This window comes from Branchiostoma lanceolatum, unplaced genomic scaffold, assembly GCF_035083965.1.
Source record: "Branchiostoma lanceolatum isolate klBraLanc5 unplaced genomic scaffold, klBraLanc5.hap2 Scaffold_82, whole genome shotgun sequence".
In the NCBI taxonomy this organism is placed as follows: domain Eukaryota; kingdom Metazoa; phylum Chordata; class Leptocardii; order Amphioxiformes; family Branchiostomatidae; genus Branchiostoma; species Branchiostoma lanceolatum.
This window is the reverse complement of record NW_027100653.1, coordinates 17,248-32,209: the sequence shown is the minus strand read 5'-3', so window position 1 is coordinate 32,209 and position 14,962 is coordinate 17,248. Positions and strand designations below refer to the sequence as shown.

The 14,962-nt window shown below is 40.5% G+C and overlaps 1 protein-coding gene across 1 annotated transcript; it reads left to right on the top strand.

Moving 5' to 3' along the window:
• Positions 1-213: 213 nt before the first annotated feature.
• Positions 214-10,112, top strand: LOC136426158 (leucine-rich repeats and immunoglobulin-like domains protein 3; the record flags this gene model as incomplete). Its single annotated transcript, XM_066415052.1, has 2 exons — positions 214-498; positions 9,642-10,112. Coding segments are annotated over 2 exons (756 nt in total), but the record flags the coding sequence as incomplete, so codon positions are not given.
• Positions 10,113-14,962: the final 4,850 nt, after the last annotated feature.

The window sequence follows — 14,962 nt, the reverse complement described above, 5'->3', positions numbered from 1 at the left end:
AATAAAACAAACAAACAACCTCTGCCCTGATTCTGCCGGTAGAGATCCCCATCGGTGATTCTGTTCACAGAGACTCCGATCGGGATTTCTACTGGTAGAATCGTGATCTTGCCAGATCAGAGTCTCAACCCTGACATGTATATACAACTGTATATATATAGATATTGTTAGAATTGACATGATGTTGCATGATTCTGCCCTTGCTGTTCCCAGACGCTGCCCACTTCGTGACGCCTCTCCGCGGGCTCACACACAGGGAGGGGGAGACCGCCACCTTCTCCTGCCAGTTCGCCGGGACAACGCCGCTCCACGTCGCCTGGTTACACGACGGCGTCACCGTGGAGACCGGCGACAGGCTGTCCGTCATCACCACGGCGCACCAGAGCTCGCTGCTGATTGGTCGAACCCTGCCGGCGGACTCTGGGAGATACGAGTGCGTGATCAGTAATGAGGCAGGGACAGAAACAAGCCTAGCAGAGCTGAACGTCAGGGAAAACAGTGAGTTTATCAATCAATCAATCAATCAATCAATAACTTTTATTTATACTGGAAATGCCCTATCGGCCTTGGCCGTTCCTCCCAGAGGTCCAGTTTGGAAGGGAGGTGTCACGGGAACATAAGATGATAAATGATTACAAATTAAAATAAATACACAAGTACCTATTATAATCATAACATGTCCTGCATTATCATTTGTGTACATGCAACAGAGCGTTGTCATCTTTATTCATCCTCTTTACAGAGGTGCAGCATTCAATACCTTCGCCAAGAACTTATTATGTTTTCCGTAGCGTTTGTGTGTGTATATGTGTGTGTGTGTCTGCCTGCATAGATTGTCTTGATATTTGGTATGTGGGTAGGTCTTGATTAGATCTTGAAATAAATACATTTTGGGCCCCCTATCATCTTTCAATGATACTGCAGCTTCTTTTTGTCTTTTGTGAACCTGAAACTTTAAAATTTAGTTGCTAAGAACCAAAGTGATATTGCCTGTAGTTACCAACAAACAACCCGCAGTATTGAAGTAGCCTGTCCAGCTGATGTCTGTACAGGTTGTGCACACACAGACAGGAAGTCACATCTGCTGAAGTTTGTCAGACAACCTGCACACGTTTACTCCTGCCACTGAAATATGGACAACCATGTCCTGCTCTGGTCCACATGTGGCTAAAGTTATTATTAGAAAGGAATGCAAAGCATTAGTAAAAAGAAATTCAAAGCATTGAAAAGAATTTAAAGCAATATAAAAGGAATTTAGAACATTAAAAGGAATGTACAGCATTGAATTATATACCATTGAAAGGATCTGAAAACATGGAATGAATTAACTTTATTGCTCAACAATCGTACATGGTACAATGTATGGCATCAAATCAACAAGACGGCAAGGCTTAAGTCTATCCTACAATTCTAACAACAAAATATCATATAACAGTATATGGATTACAATATAGTCATGTCATTCGGTCTTGCTTTTGGAATGATGTATAAAGAAATTCACCTATGTATATGACATAAGAATTACTGAGAAAAGAACAGGAAAAGGAGTGCTGTTATTTCAAGCCCCAGTTTGAAGTGTTCCTGTAGGGACGAGTTCAAGTGTAATTAACGAGGCTGTCTGAAGTCCTGGTTTTTGGTACAACACAGGCTGGGGTGCTACAAACGTCCAAGGCTAGCTCCCATGTTCAGTCTGACAAACTACAGCACTCCTTAGTCTCAGGTCATTCTTACATTATTTACAAGGTGTTGCAAAGACTCCTTTATGTTTTTATGGAGGGTCTTACAAATATCAACACAGGCCACACTTCTTGACATCACAGGGTCAGATTGGTACATAAGATATGTGAAAAGTAATTTGTGTCCTGTTCAAAGACTCTGTAATGTTTGAAAGTGTAATATTTAGTATACAAATTACAAATATCAACATTGGCCATACTTCTTGACATTATAGGATCAGATTGAGTTTGCGTTATACAGACTAGGATCAGATAAATACAGAAAAGATGTAAAAAGTAAGTTGCTCCCCTGTTCAAAGACTCATCAGCGGCTTGGCAGAATCTACAATGTTTGAAAACGTATAAGTACATTTCTGGTCCAACTGAGAGGATTATTTTTGTAAAACTAAAAGAGGAGTTGCTGTATATAAGGCGGCCAGTTTCAAGAAGGGCCATCTTGGTTTCCAAATCTTAAGAATTTTAAGCGTTTGCCCTTCTTTCAAAGGGAAGCAAAGTTGATCTTGAGCAAGTGCAACATTGCTGAGCTCCTTTGCCTCTGATTGGCTGCCGGAATCTGCTTACCTTCGTGTGATTGGGTAACAGGTTCAGCCAACTTGCCTGTGATTGGCTGTTGGAGTCAGCCACACTGGCTAAGTTGTCTGTGATTGGCTGGCTATAATAAGCCAGGTTGTTTTACAAGGGCCTGTTCAAGGCTGAGGTTTGGGGGGAAACAGGAACAGACAATCTGTTTGGGGCAAACAGTCGGCTGCTTCTGAGAGGGTCGGCTCCAAACGGGTGTGTACCGGGGGCTCCATTGCACATCAGGTAAAAACAATAATTTCTACCAGTTTGATGACTTTAGAACAGTTTTCTATGTACTTTGGCTTTTTTTCTGCTTGAGATGTCTGGACAACATGATTGTACAACATGTATTTGTACAAACTTTCAAGCTTGAAATCATTTGCCTGATTCAGATGTGTATGTGTCTGCTTCTGAGAGAGTCGGCTCAAAACATTTTCTGTGTGCTGTGTACTTGGGCGCTCCTTTTTGCAACTGGTAAAAACAATTTTTATCACTTTTCTGTCTTTATAAAGAGTTTAAAACAACATTTTCTGCATACTAGTGGACTTTTTTTTGGCTTATAAGCAAGGAGGTTATATAGAGGCTCCTTGGCTTGAGATATCTGGACAATGTGTAGAGTACAAACTCAGCGGCAAGTTTGAAGTCCTTCACTTTGGTGTGTTTGCTTTTCATGACAACATTTTCATCCTGTAAAGTGTCACAGTAGCAGGACTTTGGATTGTTTTGAGTAATGTTTGCTGGTTGTTTCTGCAAGTGAATAGCTTGCTATATATATTGGAGCTTTGTTGTTTGGTATGAAATCGCTTCTTCACTTTGCATATTAAGTTTCTCTCATCTGAACAGCAGTTTTGACACATCAATGTTTTTTCTGAATTACATGAAACAATTGTAATTACAAAACCTTCTAAAAAGTTACACAATGTGATCATGATCAACGTTTATTCCCTTTCCTCGGTTTTAATGATGCCTTTACTGAAATCTACAAAAAAATGTCAGAGACCCAAGGAGGTTATATTGGCCTGATGTGGCAGAAATGTTGGCAACAAATTGTCATTTCCCCTGACCATACCTTCACAACTCAGGTCCAAGTATCCCCGCCAGATTTTCTGGATATTTCCTTGACACTTTTAGGTCAGGTTTGATATATGATGGTCCTGTAGGTAGGTAGGTTGGCAATGTCTTGGGTAATGATTTTAAGACATCGTAGGTAATGTCTTTAAGATATCTTCTGTGAGATCTTTAAGAAATATTAGATAATGTCTTTAAGATATCTTGGATAACTTCTTATAGATTTCTTAGGTTGTCTTTAAAATGTCTTATGTACAGCTAATGTCTTTAAGATGTATTAGGGAATGTCTTTAACTTTAAGATGTCTTCTGTAATGTCTTTAGACACTCATCCTTGTTATAAGATAAGGACCTTCGCACACTTTTATTATACAGAGTTAGATTAGATGTAAACGTTTGTAAACTGGGAGTATTTAATTCCCAAACAGGTCTGAAACTATCACAAGTGAAGTGGCCAGTGTTTACTGAAACTAGCAAACTTTCAAGAAGTCAAAACAACATTGCAAAACAGAGGGTTCTATCTTAGACTATACATGTAGACTTCTCTCTCCTCAAACAAATAGTGAGATCCATATATAATGACTCTGGTACAAACTTCTCTCTCTTCTAAAATAAATGTGTAGTGAGATCCATTCATTTTTCTCAACTTTGGTTCATTCTTTATAAGATAAAGCTACACTTAATTGAAGCACGCCTGGACCTGTGGCAAGCGGAGGGATAACTTATAATGTTGACTCTCTGTTCAAATAAACCCACGGCCTGGAGGAGCTTCAATCAACATCCACAGTGTAGCAACATGTACTTGTAGACATTCCTGTCCGAAATGTGGGACAAAGTCACTTGGGAAAATCATTCTACTTCACTCAACATTTGGTGCACTCTTTGCATATTGCTGTAAGCTTTTATATGTCAAACATCAGGAACTTTCAAAATCACAGTTTTTACAATACCTGCCTGCATCATTTTTACTTGGAGGTACTCTAGATTTGGACTAGAAGGTAAGAAGTTAGAAAAAACTACAGTAAAACGTCACATGTATTTGCACATTAATGGTTGATGTAGGATAAGTGCAAGATATTTTCATGACAAAATTGAGTTTGGTTTATTTGTTCGTATAAACCTTTATTTATCCGTGAGAAGCCCAAGTTGGCCTGTAGGTTACTGGTGAAACCTTAAGCAAAATTTAGTGTATGATTCAAGTTTGAACATTTTCCCACGTTCTGAAACGTTAACAGGTCCTCCTTAACAAGGACACTTCAACTCAAATTACCCAGGTCTGTGTAATGTTAACTTTACAAGGACCCTAACCAAGGTTTACAAATTAGATGTCTGGCACAGAGGTAAAAATGGGACTCTTTTCAATCCCAAGGTCAGAAAAGTTCTTTAAAATCTGCTTGCACAGTATTCTTTAGTTAGCTTCTAATTTCCAGTTGATGCTGACTAAGGTACTATAATGTAAATTCCCTAAATTCTTAACCTTTAGCACACTGAAGTAGCCGTTTGGCACCCATTTCTCTATTGGTTACAGAGTTAGGCAGCAGGGAGCAGGTTAAAAAGTTTTCAGTTTGTAAGGTTTACAGATTTTGTTGCAATCTTGCCAATCTATCCAGGGCCTACAGGAAATAATGTTCCTACTTCAGAAAGAAGGCTCTTTGCTCTAAAATCCCAGATATTTGATTCTGTAGGATCCCTCTTAAGACTTTACCTGAAAACTTAATCCCTAAAAAGTTTTCAGTTTATAAAGTTTATGTTTTTGCCAATCTACATGTACCCTGGGACTACCGGAAGTGATTTACCCACTTTAGTACTGATCCATGGAGTTGCTTTAAGACTTTCCCTTGTCTTGGTTTTAATCTCCAGACTGTTCCCAGTGTTTCCTGAGTTAGACAGGACCCAGTGGTTTCTGCGGTTTTTGATCTGAGCGTTACCATGGGGATTTCCTTACCTAGAACTGCGGCCGACTTTCTCCAGACTCCGGAAATACTACAGATAAGGCTGGACTCACGTCTTAAGTCGTTTCCTGTCGGAAATTTTTCACTTAAGTGGCCACTTCAGCCTGTATACCTTATTTGCATATTTAGAGGGCCCTCACTAGAACAAACAATCAAAGACAACTTGAAGACATTGTAGGTGGAAAAACGATTTTAAAGCAGAGACCTGTCATGGATTGCTTTGAATGTGCTTGAAGTGCTTGCATATTGAATAGTATAACAAATGATTTTATCACAATATGCTTTACATTGTTTATGATTATCTTTTTCATCATTATGCCTTATTTATAATGCTAGTTCACCGGGCTCAAAGACATCGAACTCCGTGTGAAAAAAGGTTTTTCTTTCTCATGAAAGTGAACTTACACATTAGAAATCATCCGTATCTAGCTTTGGCACAGGATCAGTATACCCAGTAAGGTTTGCGGTCTGACAATGTCGGTCCTAAACAAAATCCTGTAGACCACTTCCCCTGGACACTATACATGTTTGAACTAACGTTTTATCTTTAACAAAGAATAGTTTTGCGACAAGCAAAGTCAATTACGCACTCCACCAAACAGTGTACCTGGCCCAGCTTAGGTTTTCTCATAAAAATGAACACATTTTAGATTATCCTTACCTACTTTTGGTACACAACCAGCACCCAGTATAAGGATTGCAATTGTTTGAGGTCTGGCAACGTTGGACCCAAATACAAGCCTGTAGAACACATCCCCTTTCTTTTCACAAATCATATTTCACGATAAACAAGTCAACTACGCACAAGCCACACACTTTACCCAACAGTGCAGCCCCCGGTGAAATGAATCCGTGCCTTTAAGTGTTTGTGATTTCTACAAACCACCTCGGAACACCCCCCCTCTCACAGTGTGCTCACACAAAGGCCGGCCCTGGCCACACTTGACCCAACAACGCAGGCCTTTTGTGTGAGGAGCCTGTCTGGGATCGAGTTACCCTCGCTGTAAGCTGTAGAGGTTCTGTAGTGTTGGGACCACCCTGCCTAGTAGGAACTTAGGGGCTCACGTGGCAGAGGTACCCACAGAAAGAATCAGGAAATTCGCAGGACTTGGTCTAGAAGGTTTAGGAGCCCGGTGAGTTTTTTTTTTAAAACCTTCTCCCTGCTGCCAAACCCAGTAACCAATACAAACGCAGTATGGGTAAGGGGGTGAAGTTTGCCATCTTTAATTGCCTTGGCATGCTGTAGGTTAAGGTTCATTCTGTCACATGCTGTTTAAGTTCTTTTGTGTCATAGAAAAAGATTATTGTGATACTGTTTTTTTTCCAATCAAAAACTGAAAAATTTTGAGTGTTTGAATATGGGAAAAAGCATGTCAATTGATGGGGAAGGGTGGACAATTTTAGTCGTATTTTAGTGATCATGTTTTGACTTTGAGGAAAGAAAAGGAATTGACAACTCTTTTCATGCAAAAATCTTGAAAGAAGTTACAGAGCTGATACCATGTTGGAAAACCAGCAACCAAGAAATTACATCTATCTGGCCCCTGTACATTGTTCCTGAACTATTCCCAGCCGCCAGAAGTGTACATAACTCAATAGCAGCCTTTGGTAATGTGAGAGAATCAAGTCTTTATATAGCTGGAGAAGTTATAGGTAACTCATTGAACATGCACACAACAGAGCGAGTACTTGTATAGCCGTCTATCTAACATGGCCCTGACTGTAGGCAACAGGGTGGCAGGTGGGATTGTGACGTAGGCTAGCCAAAGGGTCGGCGGGTTGTAATAAGAGAATGGACCGGTCTAGAGGTGTTCTGGACATACATGTACCTGTATGGAGAGGAGCAGCTTTTTGAAGCCATTTTATCAGGTTTGTCATCAATTTCACTCCACTCTATGGGAAAGAAGCAAATGTTCTTTTCAACTAGTCTGTCAGTGTGTGTTTCTGTGATTCCCAACACACACAATTCAGTCAGTGTTATGATACCTACTCTGTACTTACAGTTTCATCTCATTCTGTAAGACTGGAAAGGTCACAAATCTAGAGCAGTATGGGTGAGGGGGTGAAGTCTTCCAAAATCTCTGACGGCCTTCTTTTGTTGGAAATGTATGAAGGATTTGGAAAGGTGAACAACTTTAAGTACCACAAACAGTTGGGAGGGTTTGTGATTGTTACACTGTGTGTTATAGGAGGTTGAAGTCTGTTGATGTTATATTATGGATCCCTTGTTTCGTTCTAGGTTCTCAAGTGTAGATTTTGTTGGTTTTAAAAGCTAGATGGATGATTGAATAAGGTTTTTTGTCCTGACTGATTTTAGCACTGCCCACAAGCCCTTAAAATCCTGTCATTTGCGACACTCATTGTTATTTCTGTCACTCCATGACTGCCGTGGTTATTCATCAACTTGTGGACTAAAGAACCCTGAACCGAGTTATTAAACTTGTTTAGCCTGACATGAAATACAGCCCTTACTGTAGAACGTGATGGACACTTTGGAACAGCCACTTGTAATGAACTAGATAAACAACCCTGTAAACAGCACTAATGTTTTATTGTACTCCCACCTCTCCATGGTCGGTCGACACACCTGGCACCTGGGGACTTTCTCCTCAAGCAATTAAAGGAGAAGTGTTTTAACAACTGTAAATGCAGAAATGTTTGCCGTGGTTTTATTTTCACCGTTTCACCGCTAACATTTTTTGTCTGATTTTGTAGCAGTCCCTAGCGCGAAATAAAAACCACACAAACTTAAATACATTTACAGTATAGTGGTAGCAGTACTAGGAAGTAGCAGAAATACCATCCAGTTTTTTATACTGCGGGGCTCCCTGAGGGGTGGGCAGCAGTCGGCTAGTCTTCACACCGCTCTTCCATGCAGCTCTGTCCAGTAGGTCCTCGTTGGTGAGGCCGCACACTTTAATGTCCTTCTTGACACACTCCATCCAACATTTCTTTGGTCAAAGTTTGTCTATGTTTGTATTACAGGGTTGTTTTGTATTACAGGATTGTTTTGTTTGTTAGTGTTACAAAAAAAATAAGTGGTACAACAAACAAATTGCTGTAATTTGTCACCATAAAGACAAGGTTACCCTCCGAGTGGCAGGGTGATAACATTTGAGTGTTTTTCTACAACAGTTACACTGAATGGCTCAGTGAACTTCTAATTAGTTTTTTCAGCTTTCACATTTTAAAGCGTAAAAAAAAAACATTTTCATGTCCACCACGGTGCTTTATTATTTTCCTTTTTTTCTACAACATGCTGTTGTGAATAAATAGTCACTATCATGAATGCTATGACAGAAACTCAATATACCGATCCAGTTCAGTGACCAATCAGAGGTTCACAGCTGCCAAGTGTTCTAACTTGCTTTATTAAGAGATAGCGATGGGCACGTGTCTTAAATGATTGAAGGCCCCGTGCACTAATGTCTCGGACCACACTGTCCGGGAGCCCATTCCAGGGGCTGACTGCTGCATGTATGAATGACCTGCCTGATGTATTCTGTACCTCATAATAGTCATACAACCATAGAAAACACAACGTGACAGAAGTTTTCATGTTAAAGCAAGGATTCAAAACTCAACATTGTACAAAGAGAAAAATACAGAAAGGTATGTAACACATCACATGGTTCTAGAATTAAAAGAGATCACAATTCTTATACCAGGCATTTTTACCCAACAGCCTGTTAGTGGCATTCTGACTTCTGAAATGAATCCACATTCAAAGAAAACTTCCGCACATTTCTTGAGAATATAAACAGGTTTATAAATGCTGAGGTTGCAGTTTTCCCTCGGCAGTGTTAATGTCTGTGAGATAAGCAGGTCTGTCTGGAACTGAAGTACCGAAGATAACGTGAGGAAACTAAGATAGCGACTGTTTGGTAAACAAACAGTTTTTTCCACTGTAGTGTTGCCTGCGGAAAGTTACTCTCCCTATGGAATGGACGGTTGGGGGTTGGAATCCTGACTTGTCGCTCACTTGACTTGAATTTCTCTAAAGGGCCGTAGTCCTTAGGATTGGATTGTTAAGCTGTTCACTTTAGCTATTAAAAAGAGCAGGTGTATTTCTCCATACATTTGAACGGTCTGTATCTGTATAGCCAGCATAATGCACCCACTGTCAGTATTGATGTATATTGCTTCTTTTACTTCCCTTGCAGAAATGTCTGACTCTGTATAAAAGATTTTTACTTTGTCCAGTGATACGAATGCGTACAATTGTTCCTTTCATAGCAGCTCATATTAATTGTCTTACAAAATTTAATGTAAGTTTTAAGCCGAGTTATTACTTTCTATTTCTTAATGCTTTTCTTTCCTTCCAGTCTTGCCGAAGTTGGAGCACCTTGACTTTGTCTCAGCGGAAGTCGGAGACACAGCAGAACTCTGGGTCATCTTCACCGGGAGCCCCAAACCTCGGGTCAGGTGGACTCGGGACGACAAACCCCTCAACGCTGGGCAGAAATTCGCCATCGTCGAGAAGGACGACAGAACGTGTTTAGCGGTAAACGACGTGGACGTACCCGACGCGGGAGAGTACACGTGCGAGGTAACGAACGCTGCCGGGACCGTGATCGGCGCGGTACGGCTGAAAGTCGAGGCTCTGAACGACGAGCTTATGACGGACGATTCTGACGACTTCACCTCTGACAGCTACGATTCGTCAGACCACGAGATGGACAACAACGCGTCCGACGGACATCAGGATGAGGAATCATGGGAAGACGAGGTTTTCCCGCCAGACGGTTATGACCACGACAACAATAACGAGCCCCAGCAACCGCCAACTTTCGGACGTAAGTCTCTGAATTTTTCATCATGGTTTCTGTACTCAATACTAAGTCTTTGTCTGTGACCATCTGTGATGTTCGGGTAATTGAATCCAAGTTTCTTGAAGACTTTTTATGACAAGATTCTTAGATTTACACATTCTTGAGTTTACCTATTGCTTACACATTTGTCCTTATGCATTCAGTTCCATTCTTTGTCTGTAAGGATTGTCAAGTTTCTCCAATGGTTTTAATGACACGTTCCTTAGATTTCTGTAGTGTTGGTTTCTCTATCTTTTATACCCTTGCTTGATAAAGTTCCTCCTTACTATTTAAGGGTCCGACTCTAAGGAGCACTCAGGAAGACTGTAATCAAACCACACACTTAAGCCAAGACATCTCGGTATTTTCCTTCTCCGTGACAAGAATGTCTTGCTGATCATGTCTCAGTTCCTCCTGCCAAATTTACCGCGGGCAGAAGTTTGTTGACACTTTTGTTTTTCTATTTCTTATATCCTTTGTCATCGCGTGATACATGTACCTTCAGTGGCTCCTTGATATTTAAGGGTTTGACACTAAGAAGCAGTCAGGAAGGCAATCAAACCACAAACTTCTCTGTGACAAGAATGTCTTGCTGATCATGTCTCAGTTTCTCCTGCCAAATTTACCGCGGGCAGAAGTTTGCTGACACTTTTGTCGGTTTGTTCCGAGCTGTTGAAGTGACGGCAGTTCCATCAGACGCTGATTCACACTCAGGTCTCAGGCAGGGCGCTAATTAATCATCGAGACGTCAGCTCGGCACGTCAATATTTACTCAGGTTACCATGGCGATATCTGCTGGTCGTCTATTTCCAGATTTTATCCTTGCATTTTTGGCTGCTTTGGCTGCTAGAAGGGTTTGATATCGCTGAGTATGCAGTTTCTCTCAGGGATCGAATTCTGCTTCCTGGTGTCAGATTACAAGTGCGTGAGTCTAAAGACTACCTGTGAGTAAGACTTGGTGCAGTTTGGTACTGTGATACTGGTGTCAGATTACAAGTGCATGAGTCTAAAGACTGTACCTGTGTATAAGACTTGGTGCAGTTTGCTACTGTGATACTGGTGGTGTATTCCTGTTACTGAATAACACAACACAGTTTTAAACTAAAGGCCCTGATAAGGAACTTTCTAAGATTAAATTGGGTGGGAATATTGGGATACGATATTAGTTTTATTGCAAGTTCATGCCCGTGGGCTAATTGCAAATATATGGTAGAAACATAGGGAAAAACATACATGTGTCTATGAACTGAGCTGTGACTGACGTTTATATTAGGATACTGTAAATAGGATACTGTAAATTGACTCTATATTAGTACATGTAGGCATGTAGCATAAGACCATGGGTCTGTAACATAAAACATACATACAAACATATTGGTCAGAAGTGAAATACAGTGTGCCTGCAGAGTGTTTGGGGTCTTGTTTGAAATGGTAAAGAAACATGTTGTTTCTTAAGTTGTGTCTGTAAGATAAAGGTGTCTCCAGGCATTTTAACTCCTTGGAAACTTCACATATTTAACTTGGAAGACTTGTTAAAGACCACACAGAGTCAGCTTGTTTTTAAACAGAGTTTCAGGAGACAAAATAAGATAACTTTGAAAGGCATTTTATTGTAATTTGGAGAACTAAAAAAAATAATGGTATCTCTGACATTTGGTGGTTGAATTGCATTTTATCAAATCTAGATCTTAAGACAGATCGAAACACATAGGGGAGGATTTAAGGATTCTTGACTATCGTAAAGTAAGGTGAAGAGTTGTGCTCTTGAGAATTGCTTTGATTTGTACTTTTCTTCTAAACTAAAACTTGAAAATTTCAGTAAAGTCTGTTACAGATTTTTCTGGGCCTGTAATCTTCATAATTATCAAACATTCCAAGAAACAGGTTGATAACATTCTCTTCTTCACAAGTTCCAAAGGGGACTAAATTTCCTATCACAGATAGCAGAAACACAAGAGTAGAGTAGCTTTCTCTTTGAATTCTTCACAAGTTTGAAAGAGAACTCCATTTTCTGTCTACCCAGATAGCACAAACACAAGTTAGAGTGAGATAGTCACCATCACAAATGATTATCAAACATTCCAAGAAACAATTTAACGATTTCCTCTCGCCTCAGCAGAACGAACCCCAGAATACTTCACCCAAGGTCGAACCATTTTTCCACCCTCGGCATTTGTACAACACACTTGAACTCGCCGGTACTCAATAACCAAGAGCTCTCCAACACTCCATCTGCTTAACTCTAGCATGACAGGAATCTGCTCTGTACAGCACTTAGGCTCAGCTCAAGTATAAATATGTTTAACAAACTGTAAATATTTGTGCTGCATAAGTTGTAAGGGGCTTTTATTTCTTGATCTTATAATATCAGGTGTATTTGCAGCCAGTGCCACAGGCAGGTACCCAATGTGTAGGGTAATGAGGCTGTTTAACGTGTTCGAGGCACCTCCTCGAGCACGGGACCCCCGTTTTACGTCCCTCCCGGAAGACGATTTCGTGGAAAGCTTCGTGAGGCTACAGCAATCCGGACGTCCTTGGTTGGTCTCCCATCCAAGCACTGTCCGGACCGCGCGTTGCTTAACTTCCGAGATCGAGGGATCGGGTGTATCCAACGCGCCACGCGGCCGTAGACCATATATTATGAAAATATTTATATCAGTTGTGTCTCAACTTTTATAAACTGTTTGTAGTTTTTAAGTTCAGCTTGAAACCAGAGCTTTAGTTCGGAAATAAAAAGCACAATTATGTATGAAAATCATATTTTTCCACATGGCATTCTGCAAAGCCATTGAAAACTGTCATAAGAAGTCAGAGAAGTAATAATTGAATTGCCATATTGAGTAATGTATAGTACCATTATGGTATACAACTGAAAGGATTTTTAAAATGATGTTTTTTTTTTCAGATTCTCATTGGAATACAATGTTAGGTGAATTTGATTAAACTTAAAAATGATATGTGAAACAGCATATTCCATTTGTAAGGCCTGAATAGAATAGCCTGGAGTCCAGCCTTATTAGCTTTCCGTTCGCTACCCAAGCTCCGCTCCAACGGAAAGCCAATAAGGCTGGACTCCAGGCTAGAATAGAATGGACAGTGTCTGACAAAGAGTCCAAACTTGTCTTCTATGTGGCATGTTAAACGGGTACCAATTAACATGACCTTGAAAAGGGTTGCACCAAGGTCATGGCAAGTATCTAGGATGTGTCTCAAGTTGTGGGATTAGTCATTTATAGGTCAAGGTCAGGAAGCATTCCCAGATGTCTGTTCTGTCAGAAGTTTGAAATGTTCAAGTTCACTTTTTTGCTTCTTGATGTTAACATCTAGTCAGGTGCAACTGATCATGATTGAAAATCAAGACATCAGTATTTCTAGCGTGGAAAGACTTGAAGAAAAGTCTTTTACTTCCTAGTTTTTATATACAGTCCAGAAAGGTGAGATGACGTAAGTTTTATTTTGTGGGTGACATCCTCAAACTCATTAATTGCATGTTGGTTTCCTCCTTAAGTTTGTAACTGGTTCCAGAAAGGTATCCTGAGTGTCATCCTGTTTCAGTTCCAGGCTCTGCCTTCACCAGGTAGAGCATGGAACTGAAACAGGATGACACTCAGGATACCAAAAAGTTTGGTTGTCAGAAGAAAAGCCAATGCTTCAGGGACAGTAAAGCACAGAACTGATCTGATATGCTGGGCCCCAGGGATGGTACCAGGCTGGGCCCCAGGGATGGTACCAGGCTGTTCTAGTTTGGGTCCTCTAATTGATGAATGTGTGTTGCCCTGGCCTGGGCTCCATGGGTCAGTGGTCCAGGGGAGTGAGGGGTAATGTGAACTTGTTTGTGACAGGTTGGCTGACACTGACTTATACTGACTTGTGCCTTTCTGTCACACTGTCCACTGTGCTACAGAGTTACAGTGTATATTAATTTATATAATAATTAGATGGATGTTATGGCCTGAGTCTCTATGGGTCAGTGGTACATGGAGTGAGAGGTAATGTGAACCTGTTTGTGACAGGTTGGCTGACAGTGACTTATACTGACTTGTACTGTTCTGTCACACAGACACTGTCCTCTGTACTACAGAGTTACAGTATATATTAATTAGATGGATGTTTGCCTGGGTCTCTATAGGTCCCCATGGGTCAATAGAACAGGGAAGTTAGGCCTAATAAGAACCTGTTTGTGACAGACAGTTGGCAGGAGTGATACTTGACTTGACTTAAATCTACCTGAGTGTCTGGCTAATGTCCAAGCAAATCTTTTGGTGACAAAATCTAAACATCCAGGGAAGACTAGGCTGTAGTTACCATGTTGCCACCAAAAGATCTAGATGGAGATTATATCATTCTATTCATCAACTACATAGAACACACTTTCTGTATGTCATTGAATAGATTTCCTTACTAAGGCTAAAGTAGAAGACTTAAGTCATTCAATTTGGGGCCACATCTGAACGTTTTTGAAACAATGTTAAAAGGCAAATATTCATGCAGTACAATACATGCATACATTTTGTATTGTGTCAAAACTAGAGATGGAAAAGAATGATTAAAGAGAAAGACTAAAAGTTAAACATCACTGCAAATGCAGAACTTAATTAGATTTGGTTGAATTCATAACAGACCGTTTCCCTATTCTTTTCCCTCAGCTTCCACCAGAAAGGTTATGTTTTGGGTACCGTCAGTTTGTTTCTTTGTTTGTTTGTGGACAGTACAACTGGAGAAGTTGCAAATGTGACACCCCTCCCCTGCATGTAGAATGGACTAGCCCACAGTTCCTTAGCTTGTTACATGTAGTGGTGTTGCTGTCACTGTAGAATCTCTAGATGTCACAGTTT